Here is a 19772-nt window from a genome sequence, read left to right on the forward strand (position 1 = left end):
TTCTGACTACTTCATCTGTAAGAGGAGACTGAATTAGACTCTAAATTATAGTTAGCATAGAAAATTAAAAGAACCCTCAATGTATTTCTGCAATTATAACCAAAAGAACTAGAGCGTCCCACTTTCTTTCCTGAGATAGCAGAATCCTAAAGTCTTCCCCAGCATAATATAGCAGCATTTCTCATCCAGGGCACTATAGGTATCTTGGATGAGAGAATTCTTTGTGCAAGTCTGTTGCAAGCATTTCAGGATGTTTTATATCTCTATTTTCCCAGAACTCCCCCCACCCCACCCAATTAAATACAAATTATATTCCCCGCTGTTGTGACCACCAAAAATCACACATGTGTTTCCAAATGTGAGAACCCCAGGTATAGTTTTTATTTTCACCCTACTTCACACTGAAAGTTCAGAGGATAGTGCTAAAGTTCTCAGGGCTATAGAAATTGTAAGCAAAGGGATATTCTAAGCCTTTTAAGGAGGGGAATTTCTGTGCTATGTATTCAGATATCCCTTCTCTCAGTCACCAGAGGACTCCAGGAAAAGGGACATTGCCTTTTACTTTGTTACAACTTATCAAATTTGATAGGGAATTTCATATAGATTCACAAGGAATTGAAAGAGCCTTTTGAAATCATTTAGTGCAATACACACACATACACACACACACAGTGTGTGTGTGTGAGGAATGAGATCCAAAAAAAATTGAATGTCTTACCCATGGTTACATTGAGTGGCCAGTTAGAAAGCTAGGAGACCTTCCTTCTTTTTATTAAGAAACATTTTCCCTACCTCTCCCAAGTTTTAAAAATAGCTGGGAATTAAGTTTTATGATGCCCAAAATGGTTGCATCTTGTGCCAAGGAAAAATGGGAGCAAATATAAATTTTAAAGTAAAATAAATCATTCTGTGATGTGGAAGTATGTGATGGGGTTACTCAAAGCCTACGTATTTAGGAATGTAGGGCCTGCCAGTGATGTCAGTCAGGGCTTTGAGGGAAATAACTGAGAAAAGCAGAGAGACAAAAGAAACACAAAAACAATCCATTCTTTCCTCTCACACAAATAGTTCCTGTGTCTCTTTGGATAGTATTATAGCTTTGTTGCATGGAATAGATAAACCCAAAGAAAATAATCAGTAGACAATTAGTGTTACAGAGTTTTTTGTTGTTTTTTAAGGAAATAAACGTTGGAATAAGAGTAAGATAGAATATGTTATTAGTTTAATAGAACCAGGATAGTTTACAGTATAGGTAGCACTTTACCAAAAACCAACCTTATAGAGTTTTCAGTTAAACTCTGGAAGAGAGGAATCTGAATAACATTTGGAACGCTTAATCTATAATAGTAAACAAGAAGGGCTGTGACCCCTGTAAAAGCTTAATTTCCTCCATCGTAATTGTGTATAACATCATTATTTTTATATGTGTTAATGTGTACAGTACAAGGCAGAGTTCTACACTGTACTTCCAGTACTTACTTTACATAATATGGAAACTTGATAAATGTTCTATGGTGACCATACACTATGGTTTAGATATACAATACTATGTGTCACTAAACTATAATCTTGACATTCCCCACTTGGGTGGATATTGCCACTGCTCTTACAGATGCATTTTCAAAACTAACCACTGGAGGGAGCCATTGACATAGCTAAGACACACCTGCAGTACCTCTTTTTTTCTTTTTTCTTTTTTCTTTTTTTTTAATAAGACCAGCTGTGCAGCTTCTTTCATGGCCTATTTTTAATATCTCTTTTTCTTAAATCTGGGCTTAGAATCCACGATCCATATGACTGTAATAAGAACAATCAAGCTTTGAACATAGTGGACTTTTCCTACAGTGTCGACCTTAGGGTACAGCCAGACGTCTTTACCCTCAGCGGCTTTCGGACTGTACAGATCCTGGAAGGACAAAAGATCCTGGCTAACTGTTCTTCTCCCTACCAGGTAAGTGTAAAACAAGCCTGAGAAAATAGGGAGAGGGTTTCTTAATCTTTCTTATCTAAATAAGCTATGAAAGCTAGTGTTTACTTATATTGTCTCTCCTGGAATAGATGACCTAGATTTCAAATATCATCAAGTCAAGCAAAATGTACCATTTTTCTGTCACAAAACTGAAGAGTGTACCATACACGTGCAGACACATGACTGACTCAGGAACCTATGTTTCAGGGTCATTTCTACCACTTACCTATGTAATCTTTATAAGTCATTTTCTGTGATCTTCTCTGTAAAATAAGGAAAACGATTGGCTCTATGTACATACGAATTGTTGTGAGGATTAAATTAAATAATGTATATAAAAAGAACATTAGGACAAATGTAAAGTATTTTATATGATGGCATTATATACAAAAACTCCCTTGTAATTCAGCTCTGGACATAACGGCATTTGCTGATTAAATATATAGCATGAACCTGGACTAGTCGTATGAGCCACATTTAGATCACAGGTGGAATCCATGCAAATTCAGTAGGTCTACAAATTTTAATTTGACAGTCCAGATATTTTTATCTTTTGTTCTTAAAGATATTTCCTAGAGTTGGCTCTACTGATCACTTCTTTGGGGAGTTTCTCTCTTTACTGTAAGGGTAAGGAACAGTTCTACTGAAATATATGTCATGAAATAAACTTAGTTAATCACTACAATATCTTAACTTCCTACGTAAATAAATTGCCTTGATAGTAGCAGAGAATTATTTTAGCTGATGTGCTTTTTATGATTTCAGGTAGATCTGTTTGGTATAGCAGATTTAGCACATTTACTATTGTTCAAGGAACACCTACAGGTCTTCTGGGATGGGTCCCTCTGGAAACTTAGCCAAAATATTTCTGAGTAAGTATTGGTGATTTCAGGGTCTTTACCTGTCCAAATAATTTTCTCTTTCTCTTAGGTGCTCTCTCAGCTTTGGCAGTCTTAGTTTTCTTAGTCCAAATGCCATGATGCCATTAACGAGTTTTTGTTACAGTATCAATGGAACACCTAGTGCAGGATAAAGAATTTGGTAATTAAGAATATGAAATTATTCAGACTTCAGGATATCCTTCTGGACTTTAGATGTGTTGTAAAGAATGCAATTATAGTGTTGAAGCCTCTCAATTTAGAAGTGATAGTAGAAACATTTTATGAGAATAGTTTTCTGACCAATTGGTGTTAGTCTTATACCCCTTTTTAATAGCTATTGTTATCAAAAGTTAATAAGCATCTCTTGAAGAAAGTTAAATTTCTAAATTACATACTAATAGTAGGCTATTGTTTGTTTATTTATTGAATGGGTGGGACCAACGCAAAGAACTGAATCTCTTTAAGAAGAGCTGCTTGGGCTTAGCACCTTAATACTCCCTCAAGCCTACTCAGAAAACGTACTAAATACACCATGTTCCACTTTAGTTTATCAGAGCTAATAACTTCCCAGAATAAGTTTACCAATTATCACTTTTTGGTATGTTCTTTGATTTCAAAAAAATGAAAATCAGCATTGAAGATTTAACACCCCTTTTCCATTCCCCCCTCCCAACAATTGAATTGTATTTTTTTTCTTTATTAAATTCAGAATTTGGCCAATCTTGTCTCTAACATATACTTTAAAAATAAGCTTGAAATATACACATAGGATTGATTCAGTATCTCCAGCTGGTTATGGTCCTAGGTGGGTCTTGAACACAAACAGAAACAGGTGAGGTCAGCTAGGGTCTCCTAATAGCTCTGCCTTATGCAGTAATGGAAGCGTCTTTGATTTAAAAAAAAAAAAAAAGTACAAATGTCATAGACTTAAGCGGTAGTTACTTCAATCAAGCTTAGGATTCTCAGAATTGTGAAGATAATAAACCTTTGGGTGGGGGAAGGGAGCTATAGTTTTTCTAATAACCTAGACGTTAGGAAAATCAGAGGAGAGGAGAAAAAAAATATTTTTCTATTTGCAGAAGTGCTGTGTCTTACTTAGTACACAGAGGAAATTTACAGATTTAGATGAGAGACTTTTTTGCCCCTTTATGTGCACTGTATTATGGCTTTTCCCACTATGGGTAGTCTTTTTTCTTTTTTTTTGGTTTAGTACCACCTTGGGCTTTCAAAGGACTACTGAATAATCTCTAACCCTCGAGTTCTAGGCATTACCTTAAATCATCTTAGTGCATAACTGTACCACTGAGTTAAACACGTTAAGAATTTTAACTTTTATATGCCTAATCTTGATGGAAATGGTTTTATATATTTTTAGGCTAAAAGATGGTGAATTGTGGAATAAATTCTTTGTGCGGATTCTGAATGCCAGTGATGAGCCCACAGTGTCTGTGCTGAGGGAGCTTGCAGCAGAAATGAATGGGGTGTTTGACACCACATTCCAAAGTCACCTGAACAAAGCTTTATGGAAGGTAGGGAAGTTAATTGGTCCTGAGGCTTTGTTCTTCCAGCGAGATAGGCAGTCAAGTCTCTCACAGATTCCTGCCTAAAACCAGTGGTTCTGTTGTGGAACACTGGGCATATGTGCTATAAAATCTAGTTTAGGACACATTTAATACACTATCAACACTTCTACTTTTTGGTAGAGTTGTATTTCTAGGTAACCGACATTTTTTTACACAGCAATGTACCTACACTTGGCTTTGTCTAACTTTAGCAAAGAACTGCTTTATTCTAAATGGGACTTCATGTGAATGGGTACCTTGTCGTTCAACACATTTGTCTATAATTTTTTTTCCCTTTTGTAATTTGTGACATGTACCCTATGTATTCACTATGTATTTTGTAAATAATAAAATAGTGTTTGTTAAATTTGTGCTTCTAACATCTCATCTACTTTTTGCCAACTAAGATAAAAAAAAATGGCTTGATTTTTTTTTTGTTTTTTGCAGACAGGAGCTATTTTACCACGGAAATTTATATATCCTAGATTTGGAACTATTATGATAGGCTAATAACTTTCCTGACCTTCCATTAAGTGGTCTAGATTGAACAGTAAGTAGATAAAATGATTTACGCAAGGCCAAATTTTCTTAAATTTCAGGAGGCAATATTGTTATATTTTCATTATATTTTAATGTTTTTTTACCCACCAAGCCCCTGGGTCTATTAAATAACCTCGTGGTGCTGCTGCTACTGGGTCTCTTGATGAGGATTGTGGCTGTTAGACCAGAAAAGAAACGGTTTTGAATGGGGTTTAGCAACCTTTCAGAAATAGGATAACCGCTATTCTAATACAGTGACTCGGTGGGGGCAAGGTTATGCAGGAATAAAAGGGGTTCTGTTGTTTGGAAGGTTGGAAGAGGCAGAAGGTCAGAATAAAAAGATAACTTTGAAGTATGGAATAATTTGGGGGAGAATAGGTCTAGAGGAAGTATTGGACCCCCAAACGGAAGCACAAACTACACCTGGCCTTGGGGACAGGCAAGAAAATTGGTGTAAAATGGTACTGAAAATGATCTATTTCATATCCAAATATCAAAATTATCAAATATGCCTTCATGCTGGTGCCTGATTTTTTTTTTTTAACTCTATTTGTCACTGTTACTACTCTAAGATTGCTGGAAAGCAGAAAATTCTAAGTATATCTCAACTAAAAATAATTAAGCATATATAATTGAAGCACTGAAACATGACTTGGATCTGAAAGATAATCAACTTAGAAAGTCTTGCTCTTAACCAAAATACAATTCTTTAAATATGTTCATGTTTGCTTCTACAACTAATGATATAAAATTATGTATCTGCACCTTTTATGTAATTGAGCCCTTCTATCCCTCTGTTCTCATTTCTCAGTCTATCGCTTTGACATATAAAGTTGTTACTTTGAGGCTGGACAATAAATCTAGATTCTTTCTTAAGATAGGCTTAGCTACCATCTAGTGACTTCTTCAGCAATCTTGACAGTAAGACTGACAGACAACTGCTCTACGGATAAAACTTTGTTTCTGCAAGTCCGTTCTGAGGAGAGGGTGGAGAAGCTGAGGAAGCTACTGTATTAGAGACGTTGCAACTGTTTTGCCACCACTCCCGCCATTTCCCATCCCCTCCAACCCTCTGTACAGGGGAGAAAACAGTACCTGATCAGTTAGGAGCTATGATGTCTTAGTTTTCTCTTTGCCAAAGCATAAAACCACAAAGCAAGCACATCCCCATTAACCTTGTATTTTATATTTGTTTGTTTTGGGAGAAAAGCCTCTGTTTGTTGGCAGAAGCTTCAAATGATTTTTATTTCTTGTCTCACTAAGGCAGAAATAGCATAATGATGGACCTGGGGGCAAAAAACAGCTGAAAAGACAGGATTTTCATTTTTGTTTGAAAAGAGACCATGGAATACATAATGCCTCACCATTCACAAAGTGTGCATCCACTAATCTGCCACTGTGAGCCTTCATCCTCCTGTGACAGTTGTGTAAGAAACCTTCCACCCAAGTCACAGTGCTCTAAGTGATGCCAATCCTGAGTCTGGAAATAAAAACGTTTCCTATAACAGTAGGACTTTAGCCTGTTAGTTGAACTATTATCAAGATAGATAAGAAAGCCTTTCTGAGGGTTGGCACAAGGCTCTTTGAAATGACTTGTTGATGTGTTTAAGCTAAAGTCTTTAAGCAAAGAAGTGCTTTTTTATTGCCATCAGAAAATGAGGAAATCTTCATCCAACTGCACCAACTCTTTCTAGTATGCCAAAATCTGCTTCCAATCTGGCTCCTAAAATAAAGACTTCCCTAGTGAGGAAAATACATTAAAAAAAATTTTTTTTAATATGGCAGACTTCAACTTTAGTGAGGTCCATGGTTCTACGAAAGATGCAAGAAGCCATGAATATTTAATAGGATAAAGGTGGCATTTCAAATCAGTATGGGAAAAGATGGGTTATTCAATAACTGGTATTGAAACAATGGGTTAGAGTTTAGACTAGCACCATTGCCACCATTAGTTCATACAGCACCTCTGTACATATTATAAAAGGCCCCTTCCCCTGGTGGATTCAGCACCTCTCAGGACACCATAGCTCCACTAGAATTCAGTCCCTACTTATTCCTCAGTCTGGTCCCTTGTGTAGTGAATAAATTGCGTAGCCATGGTCTGTGGTCTCTGCCGGTTTTACTGCTTATCCACAAAATAATTTTAGATAGATCAAAAATGTTAATGTAAACAAATGAAAATATAAAACACTATATGACTTTGTAATCTTTTGTCTATGGGACATAAACCCAAGATATAAACACAAAGATTTCTATTTATTACTATAGCAGATAAAATCTAACATGACCACCTATCTCTCCCCTCCAAAAAAAAAAAGACACCATATGCTCAAACTAGGAAAAATTACTTGCAAACATTATTTGCATCATCTTTCACTTGCATTATCCCAAGATCACATTAACTGGTCTCTATGCTTTCCCCACCCACCCACCTCCAGTCTTATATGACTCCTTCAAAGGCTTCCCATCTCACACAGCACAAAATCTAAAGACTTGATCACCACTCACAAGACCTTACTAGATCTGACCCCACTATTTCCTGACTCCTTTTTCCTTGTCCGTTCTAGTCTGTCCACCTTCTTGCTGCTCTTTAAACATGCCCACTAGTTTCTCTCTCTGCAGCCTTTTTTGCTTTGCCATTTCTCCTGCCTGGAATGTTCTTTCTTGGGTCTTGGTTACTCCCGTCTCTTCAGGTGTCTTCTCAAATCTCTATTTTATCAGAGACTTATGGCCAGACTTTCCTGGCCATTCTGTACAAAATAGCATCCCCCAGACACACTGCTATTATTTTTTATCCCTCTTTACCCGGCTTTATGTTTTCAACTATCACAACTAGCAACTTGATTTTAACAACTGTCACCATCTCGTATGTGTGGGTGTGTGTGTGTAAATTCTTTTTCCTATATCCCACTATTAGAATTTAAGCTCCTTAAGGTAAGGAATTGACTTTGTTTCCTGTTTTAACCCCAGAGCCTAGAGCAATGCCTGAATGAATAAAATATGATAAAGCACTATTTTACCTAAAGTAAAAAAAAAAGTCTTAAAAAATTGAAAAACAATAGAAATAGACAAAGGATCCTGAACAACCCACTAAAATATTTTGATGGCCAGCACACATGAGATGTTCACCCTCATTTCTAATTAAATAAAATGCAAAATAAACTTGAAATTTTCACCATTCACATAGTAAATGGTTAAAAATTGTGAGGGTGAAAGAGAATCAGGCACTCATATTAGCAGTTGGAGTGCAAATTTGATACATTATTAGAATGTGATTTGGCAATTTTTATTGAATTTAAATATTCCCTTCAGCTGATAAAGTTTTCTAAAATTTATCTTAAAGAAACATTGACACAGGTGCTCAAAGATAAAGCACTGTTTGTAATAGTTGTCCTCCCTGCTGCCAAAGCTCATTCGTCCTAAAAGCATAATCAGTATGACACCCTGGGAAAATAGGGTCCTGGAACTAATGCAGAGGCGACGTCAGACCATTTCTATAAACTGCGGGCGGAGGGGAGTAACTTGGCATTGTTTCTGAAGGCCAGTCTTCCAATTTGGCACGAGCTCATAGAGATGGCAGAACCTAAGTCAGGCTTTGAAAGATGAGTTCCAGACATTTTCAGCTTATATTTAAAAAAAAACAAAAAACGGGAAAAAGTGATTGCTTTTGGGGAGAGTACATGGGTGGAGAGAGAAGAATGAAGGCTTTTACTTTTCAATTTGTACATTTCTGAAATTTTGAATTTTCTGACCATGTATATGTATTACTTTTTTTATATCTCTAGGATAATCTAGGCTAAGAAATTATGGACCATGGTTTTGTCATCTTTTCCCTTCGCTACATTTTAAACAATGAAAAGCCTAACAAGTGTTAGTTGGGTTTTTTATGGGAAATGTGGGACTCTTTATCATCCAAATATAAAAGCAAGATTAATTTGGAATTAAAATGACGGACTAAAAATAATCTCAAATCATTGAAGATAACATGTCTGAACTTCTATTTTTAGTATGCTAATAATTCATATGTGGTCAAATGTTTTATAACGTTTCTATTCAAGATATGCTTTTGAAAATTACCATCTTCCTACTATTAAAACTTCCTGTGTCTGTGAACAAGGGATTAAATTATATAAAACTCAGCTTTTTTCAAAACAAATATATTTTATGGCTTTCGTATAAAAACTTGAGTTTCTACAAATTGGCATTGTATGATTAAGAAAGGAGAAAACAATGATGAACTTAGGCTAAACTTCTATAAACATACACTCTTGTCCCATCAGAGCACACCACTTCCAATAATCTTGCTCTCAGAGGCTCCTGTGGCAGACTTTTGGCTTCTGAGCATTATTGTCCCATAAATTCAAATTGGCCTCTCCGTGGGAAATCGTGGTTGCCCGATCAAACTGCTAGTTTTTAAAGCCCATGTGAGCAAAGGACTGTGTGTCTATTAACTTTATATAATCCCAGAAATTAGCACATAGTTCTCAAAAATAAAATGTTAGAAAAGAGCAGCAATGAATTTTTAAAAACTAGTTATATTAGAGCCTTGGTGAGGGCGGGGGAAAATTCTCTCCTAGGCTCTAGATGTGCTTAGAATCATAATCTCAACTTTCACTTTGTTGTTTCACTTTGTGTATGTTTCTTTAACCTTGTGTTATAATTTGATGCTGATTTTACATTGTGATATATTTCATTGTCCTGTTTACTCTTTTTAAAATTAAATATTATTTTCACAGGTGTATTTATTCCATCAAAATGTGTACTTTATTTCCCACGTGTGTTTAAATTCAGCCTCATGTTCATTTGAAACAGTTATGTGAATCAGAGTATGCTGCAATTTCAAAGTAGTTTAATTTTACTGGCTTGGTCATGTGATGCATTTTATTTCATTGCTTCAGTCCTGCGACTAGCAAAGTGAGGATGGCATTTCATAAAAACAAATACCATTAAAATTTATAAACAAAAAGATGAGTATACATTTACTTGTTTGGTTTTGCATTTTTAAAACAAAATTTAAAAATTTGGTAACCCTAGAATAAAGTGATAAAAATATTGAAAAGGATGACCAAAAGTTTAATGAGCTGGTTCATTTAAGGAAATGAGATAGCTAATGGTGAGTGTGTGTGCAGTACAGCGAGCCAAGGAGTTCCAGTGAACCCAGGGGGTCAGGTGGGCAGAAACATGAGCTAGGCAGAGCAAAGTTAACTAGCACTGCTAGGAGAGATTTTCCAGATCAACTGTACACTCACTAAATAGATAAGGAAGCCATTTGCTCAGGACTCCCCTTGCCAGACACACCCAGTATCCTCCCATGTGGACCAGTGGTCGAGGTTCCATGGTATAGACCACTCGGGGCAGCCCCATAGCTCCTGCCTGTACCCTTCCCCTGCTACATTATATTATTAGTTGACTAGGACAGGTACAGGTACATGTCTTACCTAACTCAGATGAGCTCTTGGGGACAAAATCTGTGTCTTTTTTTTCTTTTTCTTTTTTTTAAAATTTAATTAGGGAACAGTGTGTTTCTCCAGGGCCCATCAGCTCCAAGTCATTGTCCTTCAATCTAGTTGTGGATGGCACAGCTCACGTGCCCATGTGGGAATCGAACCAGCAACCCTGTTGTTCAGAGCTCTCACTCTAACCAACTGAGCCATCCGCCGCCCCAGTCTGTCTTTTTATACCTTCGTTATAACTTGCATATAGCACTCACCTTATATGGCATCAATTTCACAGGCCCAGGATTTACTGGAACTCCTCAGTATTGAGGTGGCTCCTTGCCTATTGGTGCCAAACCAGACACCAGCGTGGTGGTTAGAAATGCTGCCTCTAAAAACCAGAATGCCTGGGCTTGAATCCTGGCTGTGTGGCATTGAGCAAGTTACTTACCCTCTCTGAGCCAGTGTCTTCCTCTATAAAGTGAGGATAACCTGAGTGCCTACTGGACGGAATATTGAGAACTAAAGATTTTAGTACAGATACTTGAAGATGCTTGTACTGATTTAGTGGTAATATTTAGAGGTTCTCTGGAAACCTCTCAAGTAGATTAGGGTCCCAGCTAGTTGATCGGAGCTTCACTATGTATGTATTAATTGACAGTACATAGTATAGCTAAATTTGTAATACAATAAAGGTAGGTGAAAGAAACATGGTATCCTATAATCTAAAGATAATGGGAAATGTGTTTCTATTGGGAATGACCTTCAGCAAAATAAATATTTGCACTTAAAGAAGCCAGTCTCAAAGTCAGCCAAGTATCAGGAAGGTCCATCTGTCCCCAGTTTTCAATGTACAAGGCCATTTCAGTCCAAAGGGCCTCTGGCTTACCGCTCTGCCACTTTTGTGCTGTGTTCAGAGCACAGGAATAGACGAAAAGGCTGCCTCTGGTCCCGTTGTCTCTGACATATCAGGCAGGGTCTTGCTGCCACCTTGGTGGGAAGCAGGATAGAGATTCTCTCTCTTCTCTCTTCTGTCTTCTCTCCCTCTCTCCCTCTTTCCCTCTCTCTTTCTCTCCTGTACCAGTCTTCCCAACTTTCTGGCTTAGGGAGCAGGGCCTACTCCCTATTTAAGGCCAAGACATTCTTGCTGTGACTTCTTGCTAGAGTTAGGCTTTTGGAACTATTTCTGTTTTGTGCTCTGCTACATACCTTTCCTGAGCCAATGGATAAAAAGTGACCACTACTTAATAAGAACAAGGAAAAGGGGCGCATAGGAAGCCCTATAAACTTTTTTTTTTCAATTCTCGCGTTTTAATCAATCAAATCCATCAGTTAACCAATTACAGCCAATAGTTACGAAAGCCAAGTATAATAGCATGCCTTTGAGGAACATACAATCTAGTAGGGGAACAAGACAGACAAACCTGAAACACTAAGGACCTGTCCCTGAGAATGCTGAGTAGAACATGTATTATTACCTGGGGCAGCATTTCAGAGAAGGGGAAAATCACTGCTCATCATACAGTGGAATGGGGGTGTTAGGGGACTTAGACAGTCTTAATGGAAAAGGGAGGTTTGAGTTGGGCCTGGACAGATGGTAAGATCTGCATGGGTAGACGGAAGGCGGTAGATCCTGGGGCCCAGGGAACAGAAGGCACAGACGTGGCAGTTGGCAAGTTGGGAAGCCCTATAAACTTGATTCAGGAACTGGAAAACCTGGGCTCATACCACGGGCGTGCTCCTTACCAGCTGCTTGGTGCGGGCAGGTCACTGCCATGTATATACACTGGTGATGGCGGCTCCTACTCCAAGGGGCTGTCGTGAGAATTAACTATGGTTGCCAAACATGAAAGTTCCTCGGCCCATAGCAAGCAGCGGATTCCTGTGTCTCCCCAGGAGCCAGCACAGAGGCTAAACGCATTGTGAAATCAACTACAATTGAGATGCCTGATGTTGGTCAGCTGCAGCCTGTTGCCTCCTGTTTTACTTTGTTGAAACATGCCTACTTACCCCCTCCGGGCAACAAATAATCTATCGAAATATGTCAAACAAGATGAGCCAATAAGTATTTATTAAGCTCTACTGGGTCTCCATAATTAATGACAGGCACCAGAAAGGCTATAAAGAAATATAAGGCATGCTTACTTCCTTCAGGGAGTTTATAATTTAGTTAGAGAAACAGGATATTACAGGTTAAAAGCCAAGACGACAGAGCAGTAAGTCAAAGGACCTGTCAAGGTCATGACCAAGAGCCAAAGGAGTGGAGCAGCTGTGTCAGGACACTCAGGAAGTGAGGGGCACCTTGGGTTGGGGGTCCTGGAAGCCATCATGGCGTGGTAGGGATTGCAGCTGGCTTGTGTTTGGTGGTTTCCACCTGCAAAAGACAATTCAAAATGTAAGGGGTAAAAATATTTGCTGTGTCACATAACAAGCCTGGAGCTCAGCACCGGGGAAGGACCCAAGTTGTTTTCACCTTTCTGTTCTTCCATCCTTGGCTTATTGGCCTTTGTCCTCAGGCTGGACCCCTCAGGGACTTGGTTGGTTACCATGGTTCCAAGCTCAACAACCTGGAGTAGCACAAGAAAACTTCCCAAAAACCCTCCAAGCAACTTCCCCTCTGATCTTTTGGCCGGGTTGCCACATGCCCTGGGACCTAAACCAATCCCTGGCAAAAGGAAGGCAATTACCCAAATTGGTGCAAACTAATCGAGTCACTCACTCCTGGGGCTGGTGCTGGGGAGGGGCCCTTCCTGAAGAGTGTACATTCACACGCACTGGGTTTCTTCTAGCAAATAAGAAGGGGGGTGAGATGGTTTTACGCATCCAATATAGTGTCTGCTGCATAGATGGTGCTGGGAATTATAAAGGACGCGGTAGCAAAATAGCATCCTGGACCCTGAAACCGATTGCCCAGGTTCAAATCCCTGCCCAGTTACTTAGCGACATGAGCAAATGAGTTAAATTTAGGAGGCCTCAGTTTCCCCATTTCTGAAATGGGATAATAATAGTTCCTACCTAGATTGTAAATGTCATGAGGACAGCGACTTGAGCTGCGAACCTAGCAAGTACTCAATAGATATTTATTGACTGGATTCATGAACTGGATTGTTACGAGGACTTAATGAGTTAATAGATGTATGGTAAGGGCTTAGCACACTACACATCCTATATATGTATGTGCTCAAGACTTAGCCACAGTCATTCTAGAGACATTGGAAACCCTCCACGTGTGTCTTTTTGCTGCTTCGAATCACCTGTGTGGCCACGTTTATCACGAGTCCTTGCTCATTGCAGAAGCTGAGATGTGTCAAGACCGCTCTGCTTCTGGTGGACTAGGGCTGAATTGGCAAAGGCCCATCACATCCTCTGAGTCCAGTACGTGGGACTCTGCAGTTGGGAACTCTGCTCTGACCAGTTTCTACGCCGGCCCTCACAGTGGTAACTCCTCCAGGTCAATCTCCTGAAGTGTCCCTGGGTCCGGCTGGCCTAACTCATTTCTAAGACCATGTCGCCAGAGCAGAGAGGGGTGGCCATTTGACTCTAACAAGACGTTTTTCTTTTGCATTCTGTCTCTCGGGCCCAGCTCATCCCTGCTAGTCCCTCCTCCCTGCTCTGACAGACCAACCCCTCCCAGGAAAGGCTTAACCCCTAGGAAGTGCCTTTGCTGGGCCTGCTGCCAGCCACAGAGCTGGGGATTGAGTGCTGACTCCCTCCCAAAGTCTAAAGGCCTGTCCTGCGCTTCCCACAGAGATGAAAGCCTGCCAGAGACAGGCGCATCCCTTTCAGCAGCACTCAGCCTGTCAAAGCAGGTGGAGGCCAGACCTGAACTTGAGTGGCTCCCTTCAGCCATCTGTGCAGTGTCACCCAGAGCTCTCCCAGGGAGTTCCTGCCTCGGCCACGGGTGTCACAGTGACAGCCAGGGCAACACTGAGCCTCAGACTCCTCATCTGTGCAAATGTGGACGACAACACCCACCTCTTGGTGTTCTGAGGATTAGAGCTACTACCAGGCGGAGAGCCTGTCCGTCCTATGCTGACACGTGCCAGATACTTCATCAAAAACGAAACCAAGTGTTCTCACAATTCCACACACCTGTTCCTGGAAAAAGCATTCCGTTCCCTATTCACTTGCTTGAAAAAGTGTTTCTCCTGAGGGGAGAGTCCAAGAGGTCAGCAGCAAGTCCCCAGCCAGAGTCACTCCTAGTCCTCATGGGAGTCTGGTCTGTGCCCCCTCCCTCACGTGCCCTACAGCACTGTGACAGGTTGGGCAAGAGGGAAGACCCTGCAGAATGGTGCCCACCTCTGCCCTCTCCGGCCAGATGCTACTGACACTGCCCTCTTCTCCGGGTCTGTCCTTACTGGTCATGTCCTTGTCACTCTTCTTGCTTCCCCACTTGCCCCAGAGGCATGAGGGTGTTAAACCAGCTTCTGAGTATAATCCCTGTTTTCCCTCAGAGAGCACTATGGTCCCTTTGCCGCCTCCCCACTTCCCTGCCCGTTGGTTTCCAGGCAGGTCACGCAGCCCAAACTGGGCTATCGGAAGGGCTCGTCCTTCCTTCGCTTTTAGGCAGAGGGCCAGCACTGGGCCTTTTATCGAGGCCCGAGTGGTCGCAGCAGCTCCAAGGCTTTTCCAATCTGCTTTAGTCAGAGTTCTGGAGAAATTCCCTAATCTGCAGCCCAGAAGGCACTCCTGTTCCAGGAGCACGGTGAAGAGAAGCCCCTGCCAGCCGTCCTCCACACACCTTGCCCTGCCACCAGGGCACCTCAGGGCCCCGGGTCCCTGCTCCACCCCACCCCCACAGGAGGGAAGGAGGAACGGGCCAGGGTCCCAGGAGGGCACAGGAGGGACAGAGCAACCCTATCTGACAAGGTCCTTAAGCTCCCTTCCCACTAAGGATCCCCAGGACTTGACCTGGTCGTCCTGCGTTTGCTACCAACACCTTGCCGGGGTGTGGGGGGGAGACAGGTGCCCTGAAGGTGGGGCCCCTGCCTCAGACCTGGCTCTCCTGGAGGCCCAGGGCTGAGGGGTGCCTCAGATAACACGAGCCTCGGAGTGCAGGACACATGCCTCCAGTGACAACGGCTCATTCAAGCCCTTCCTTTCTGGAGCCTGCCCTGGCTTGGGATGGTTGGGGGTGACGCCAGGCAGAATCTGTTCCTCCCCTCCTGGGCCTGCGGTGAGAGGTGTTGACGCATGTAGGCAGGTGGAGACAGGCCCACTCAGCCATCAGAAAGGCCTGCATAAATCGTCCTCTACATGCAGCACAGGGGGGCGGGGAGTGTGGGGGTGAATCCAAAGATCTAGAAAACTCTGGCAGTAAAAGGGGTTTTTTTCCCCACACGCTAGAACCCTAGCCTCGGTTTCTGAAACTTTTTATTCTTTGGGAAGGCCTAGGAAGCGTTAGTTTAGGAAAATTTTAGGACATCATTGTTACGTGGCCTTTTCTAAACACATTCCCAAGTGATTCTTTTCAAACCATGCAGCGGCACATTGCTGATGTAAGCAATCATTCCAACTGCACCCAACTCACCGAAATGGGGCAGGTGAGGCAAGTTGTTTTTGAGGCTATAAGTATATGTCAGTTTTCAACACAAAAGAGCTTGAAGTGAAAGACTGTATTGATTCACACAGCTGCAACCCTGGAGCCAAGATCCAAAGGCAGAAATGCCCATGGTGACAGCCCCGTTGCTTCCTTTGACTAAATTACAGGTACATCACACTTGGGGCTTGAGCTCCATGGGCCTGCATGGGCAGGCAGCAAAGGAACGGGCCTGTGAGGAGGGAAAGCCACGTTCCAGTCTCGACTCTGCCTCCAGCTTCCTCTGTGGCTTTGCTGGATCACCTAACCTCTCAGGGCTACAGTTTTCTCACCTGTAAAAGGATTGGGGCTGATGATTCTAGAATCCCTCTCAGCTCCCCAGTTCACTGTATTCTAAGTAAAGGTGTCTAAAGCACAGAACCTCTTCAGATGTTCATTCATTCATTCAACCAAATTTGCCTGAGCACCTGCTATGTGCCAAGCACCATGCTGGGATGCCTGCCCTGGAGAGCTCACAGCTTACTGGGGTTCGCAGAGAGGTGACTCCACTGGGATAAAGATGGGCACAGGGCATAACACTGACCCAGGAACTCAGGCATCTATGCAACAGGCAGCCACGCTTTGCAGGATTTCCTCCAATGGCTGGCAGATCCCCCCTTTCTATAACCTGTGAAAGAAATGGATCTAAGTTTGCAGATATTTCTCCAAATCAAGAAGTCATGTAATATGATAGAGCAGAGGACTGAGTCTTGTTTGTGCAGGCCATCAGTTTTCAGAAGTCCGTGAAGACAAAAAGAATTAACAAGTCCTGATTATCACACTCAGGAATTTCAAAGGATCAGAAAAGGTGGCAAAGATGGTGTGTGACCATTGGCTGGCTCAGGACCCCTTTCCTTTAGTAACAGGACCCTAATCCTCTTCCCACATCGTAGCTGGTAACAAGCACTGTGCCAGGCTCCCCTCCCCTCCACCAAAGCTAGAGGCGGACGTGTGAGCTAAGCCCACCAACCAGATGCTCCCTGTTCTAGATGGACAGAGTGCATGGTGGGAGCACCTTCCATCCAGGTGCGGGGAAATGTGGAGACTGCAGAGTCAATCCTGATGCCTAGCGACCTCGGGGCTACCCTGACTTCTGTCCTGGACTCGATGCTCCAGACTGCTCATCTGTGCTAGCAATCAGTTACCCGATGGCCGTCAAAAAATGTCTTTCCTGCTCAAGGTGGAGCTGGGGTGGATTCCATGGCTGGTACTTGGAAGACCTGACTAATTGTTAAAGTTTTTATGATTAATGCCACGTGGTTCAATACAGTGCCGTTCCATCAAAATGTCTATGTGTGCAGCTTGAGACCTTTGCACAGGAGATGACTGGGGTCATGGTTTTGGAAGATTAACCGGCTGGTAGGTGGGTAAGAAGGAGCAACAAGCAACACAGTCAATAAAGCTGAAAGTGAAAAGAAAATTCATGCTTGTTGATGTGGGGACAGAGCCCCAGAAAGCAGTTTTCCAGGCTCTTGGCCTCACATAGAAAGGTGCTGGCTCAGGTAATAAATGACCATCAACTGTGATTGCATGGCCATCAGCTGTGGCTAGTTGGCCGTCAGCTGTAACCAGTGAGCCATTGGCCACTAATATAACTGCTGTGGCTACGCTAGCAGAAAATGGGGGCTAGCAAGGAGATGGTGGCTGAGTTAGCAAGAGGAGATTGCAGTTGGCACGGTGGAGTGCGGGTTGCAGATTGCAGAGAAGTGGACAGCAGGTTGCAGACAGTGTGGCTCCTGCTTCTTGTGTCTCCAACCCAGCTGCCAGCAAGACTATAGTGGTATGACTCCCCTCCCTATGGCTCCGTGGGTGTTCCTTTTTGGCCTCACCATGTCCTGCATTCTTATGTGGGGAGCGGGAGCAGAGACCCTGCAGGCCGCCCCGCACAACAGTTGAGCTCTCAGGATGAGCAGTCTCTGTGCCAGGAGCTTTGTTCATTTAATTCCCACCATCATGGAAGGCAGGTGAAATCATTCCCATTTTATGGATGTGCTCAGTTGGTTCAATAACATGCCGAAGGTCATTTGGCTAATGATCGGCAGGACTGTGAAGACTCAGCCTGGGCTTTTAACCAAACACCACGTGGTTTCACTATGGAAGAAATGTACGAAAGAGCTTTCAATAGTGATATGAGCAGCCTCGTGCCACCTTGGATGTAAGGGGCTAGAGGTGGGAAGTCAGAGCAGGTTCCCATCTGTCAGCACCAGTGGGCACTGGGAGCAGAAGCCAGCCAGTCAGGGTGGCACCCTCAGTGGGGCAGCCAGACGTGGGCTCCAGGGTACGCATTTCCAGGTTGATGGTCAAAGCCATGGAGAGGATGGCGTTTCAATGGGAGTGTGGATAAGTGTGAGGAGAGAGGCACAAGGGGCCAAGCCTGGGCACCCCACAGGTAGACACTGGGAAAAGAAGGAGCCAGGGAAGGAGGCAGGGAGGCTCAGAGAGAAGGGGGTATTGTGGGAGACCAGGCTCCACCTGGCACAATCAGGGGCTGGCAGGTGGGTGCGCACGTGGACGAGCTCAAGCCACCCTCCTGCACATGCCCCTGTGGCTGACCAGGGGCCACTGAAACCAAAGGGTCCATTTGCGTCCCTGCCAACCCAGGAGGCTAGCGTTCGCGCTGCCCGGCACCCCCTATATGCCGCTCACAGCAAAACCAGCTGAGACCCATAAAGGGGAACTCAGCCCAGCTGTGGCCACTGCCAGCCAGGTCTGAATCTCAAAGCTCTGCGAGGGGGATGGGGGTGGGGAGAGCCTGGGAGGTCTGGCTCCCGGGAGGCTGCAGAGGCTCCCACTGAGCCAGGCGGGCAGCCTTCCTGCTCCCTCCCCCCTCAGAAAAAGGAGGCAGGGGAAAAAAATGTGTTTTTATAAATAGCTCCAGCCCCAGCTGATTTGTAAATTCAGTGGGTTTTTTGTGTCAATGACATCACCCTCCTCCCCATGGCAACCCTCGACGATATCAAAATTGCCAAGCAACGTTGGAGCAGGTCGCTGCCGGAGGATTTAATGGAGAAATCCCAAAGTGAGCCGGAGTGCGCTGTGGAGGAGGGGTGTGCGGCGGCCGGGAAGGAGGCCGGAGCCTGCCGGTGCCGCCTGTCAGGCAGCCCTGGGCCAGCTGGGGCGCTTGGGCCACGCTCCCCTTGACAGCCCCGCTGTGGACAGCAGGTGGGGGAGGGCACTGCTCTCTCCCTGATGTGCCAGAAGCCAGGAGCAGCCATCCAGGTGACTAAGCCAGCCCACTGGCACTGACTCATCCCCTGGCCTGGAGGTTTCTTCCTTCCCTTTTGCATCTGATTATTTGGGGAGCTGGAAACTTGGAGCTCCCACCTGAGTCCCGCCCCTTCTAGCTCTGCCCTCCTTACCTTGGGCTCCAAGGAAGATGGGACCAGCTGAAAATCTGCTGCTACCCCCTGAGGATATGGAAGACACTGTGGGGGCCCGAGATGCCCAGGGAGATACACCAGCCAACAAAGTGCAATAGCAGATATGGTGACCAGGCTGCTGTGTCCTGTGGAGGTGTCAGGAGAGAAGGGGAGTCTGGTCTGCCCTGATTGGAGTCCTCCCGGGCTGGCTTGGAACTCACCTCCCACGAGCTATTTCTGTCAACGAGTGGCTTCTAGGGTCAGAGTGACACTTGGAGAGTGAAGCTGGATTGGCTTAGGCTGGCCTGAGCAGGTAGGTGGCTCTGTGCTGGGTGTGGCCCCACGTGTGTGACAGAGTGTGTGTTGTCCCCCTGCTGAAGACAGCAGGTGGTCTGGCAGAGAGGTGGGGATGGGGGATTTGGCAGCAGCCCGTCCTAATGCAGGGCCA

At 43.5% G+C, this 19772-nt stretch overlaps 1 protein-coding gene and 1 long non-coding RNA gene across 4 annotated transcripts in view; one reads left to right on the forward strand and one right to left on the reverse strand.

Moving 5' to 3' along the window:
• Positions 1-19772, forward strand: part of BUB1B (BUB1 mitotic checkpoint serine/threonine kinase B) — an 86497-nt gene that overhangs the window by 54597 nt on the left and 12128 nt on the right. Inside the window, exons 21-23 of one of the 2 annotated variants that reach the window (XM_019725498.3) lie at positions 1780-1951; positions 2735-2841; positions 4226-9173. In XM_019725498.3, coding sequence (XP_019581057.3) covers positions 1780-1951; positions 2735-2841; positions 4226-4457 — 511 coding nt within the window. In that variant the 3' untranslated portion in view covers positions 4458-9173. Of the gene's footprint in view, positions 1-1779; positions 1952-2734; positions 2842-4225; positions 9174-19772 lie in introns of those variants that run through there. The other variant, XM_088797139.1, reaches the window with a different exon arrangement.
• Positions 12432-19462, reverse strand: LOC109444244 (uncharacterized). Of its 2 annotated transcripts, XR_016020845.1 has the most exons (3): positions 19325-19462; positions 16510-16593; positions 12432-12761 (listed from the first exon to the last, which is right to left on the reverse strand). It is a non-coding gene; the product is annotated as an uncharacterized LOC109444244 (long non-coding RNA). The 2 variants fall into 2 exon arrangements; XR_002136820.3 differs by lacking the exon at positions 16510-16593.

This window comes from Rhinolophus sinicus, chromosome 3 (genome assembly GCF_057876585.1).
Source record: "Rhinolophus sinicus isolate RSI-liver-muscle chromosome 3, RSI-T2T, whole genome shotgun sequence".
Lineage (NCBI taxonomy): Eukaryota > Metazoa > Chordata > Mammalia > Chiroptera > Rhinolophidae > Rhinolophus > Rhinolophus sinicus.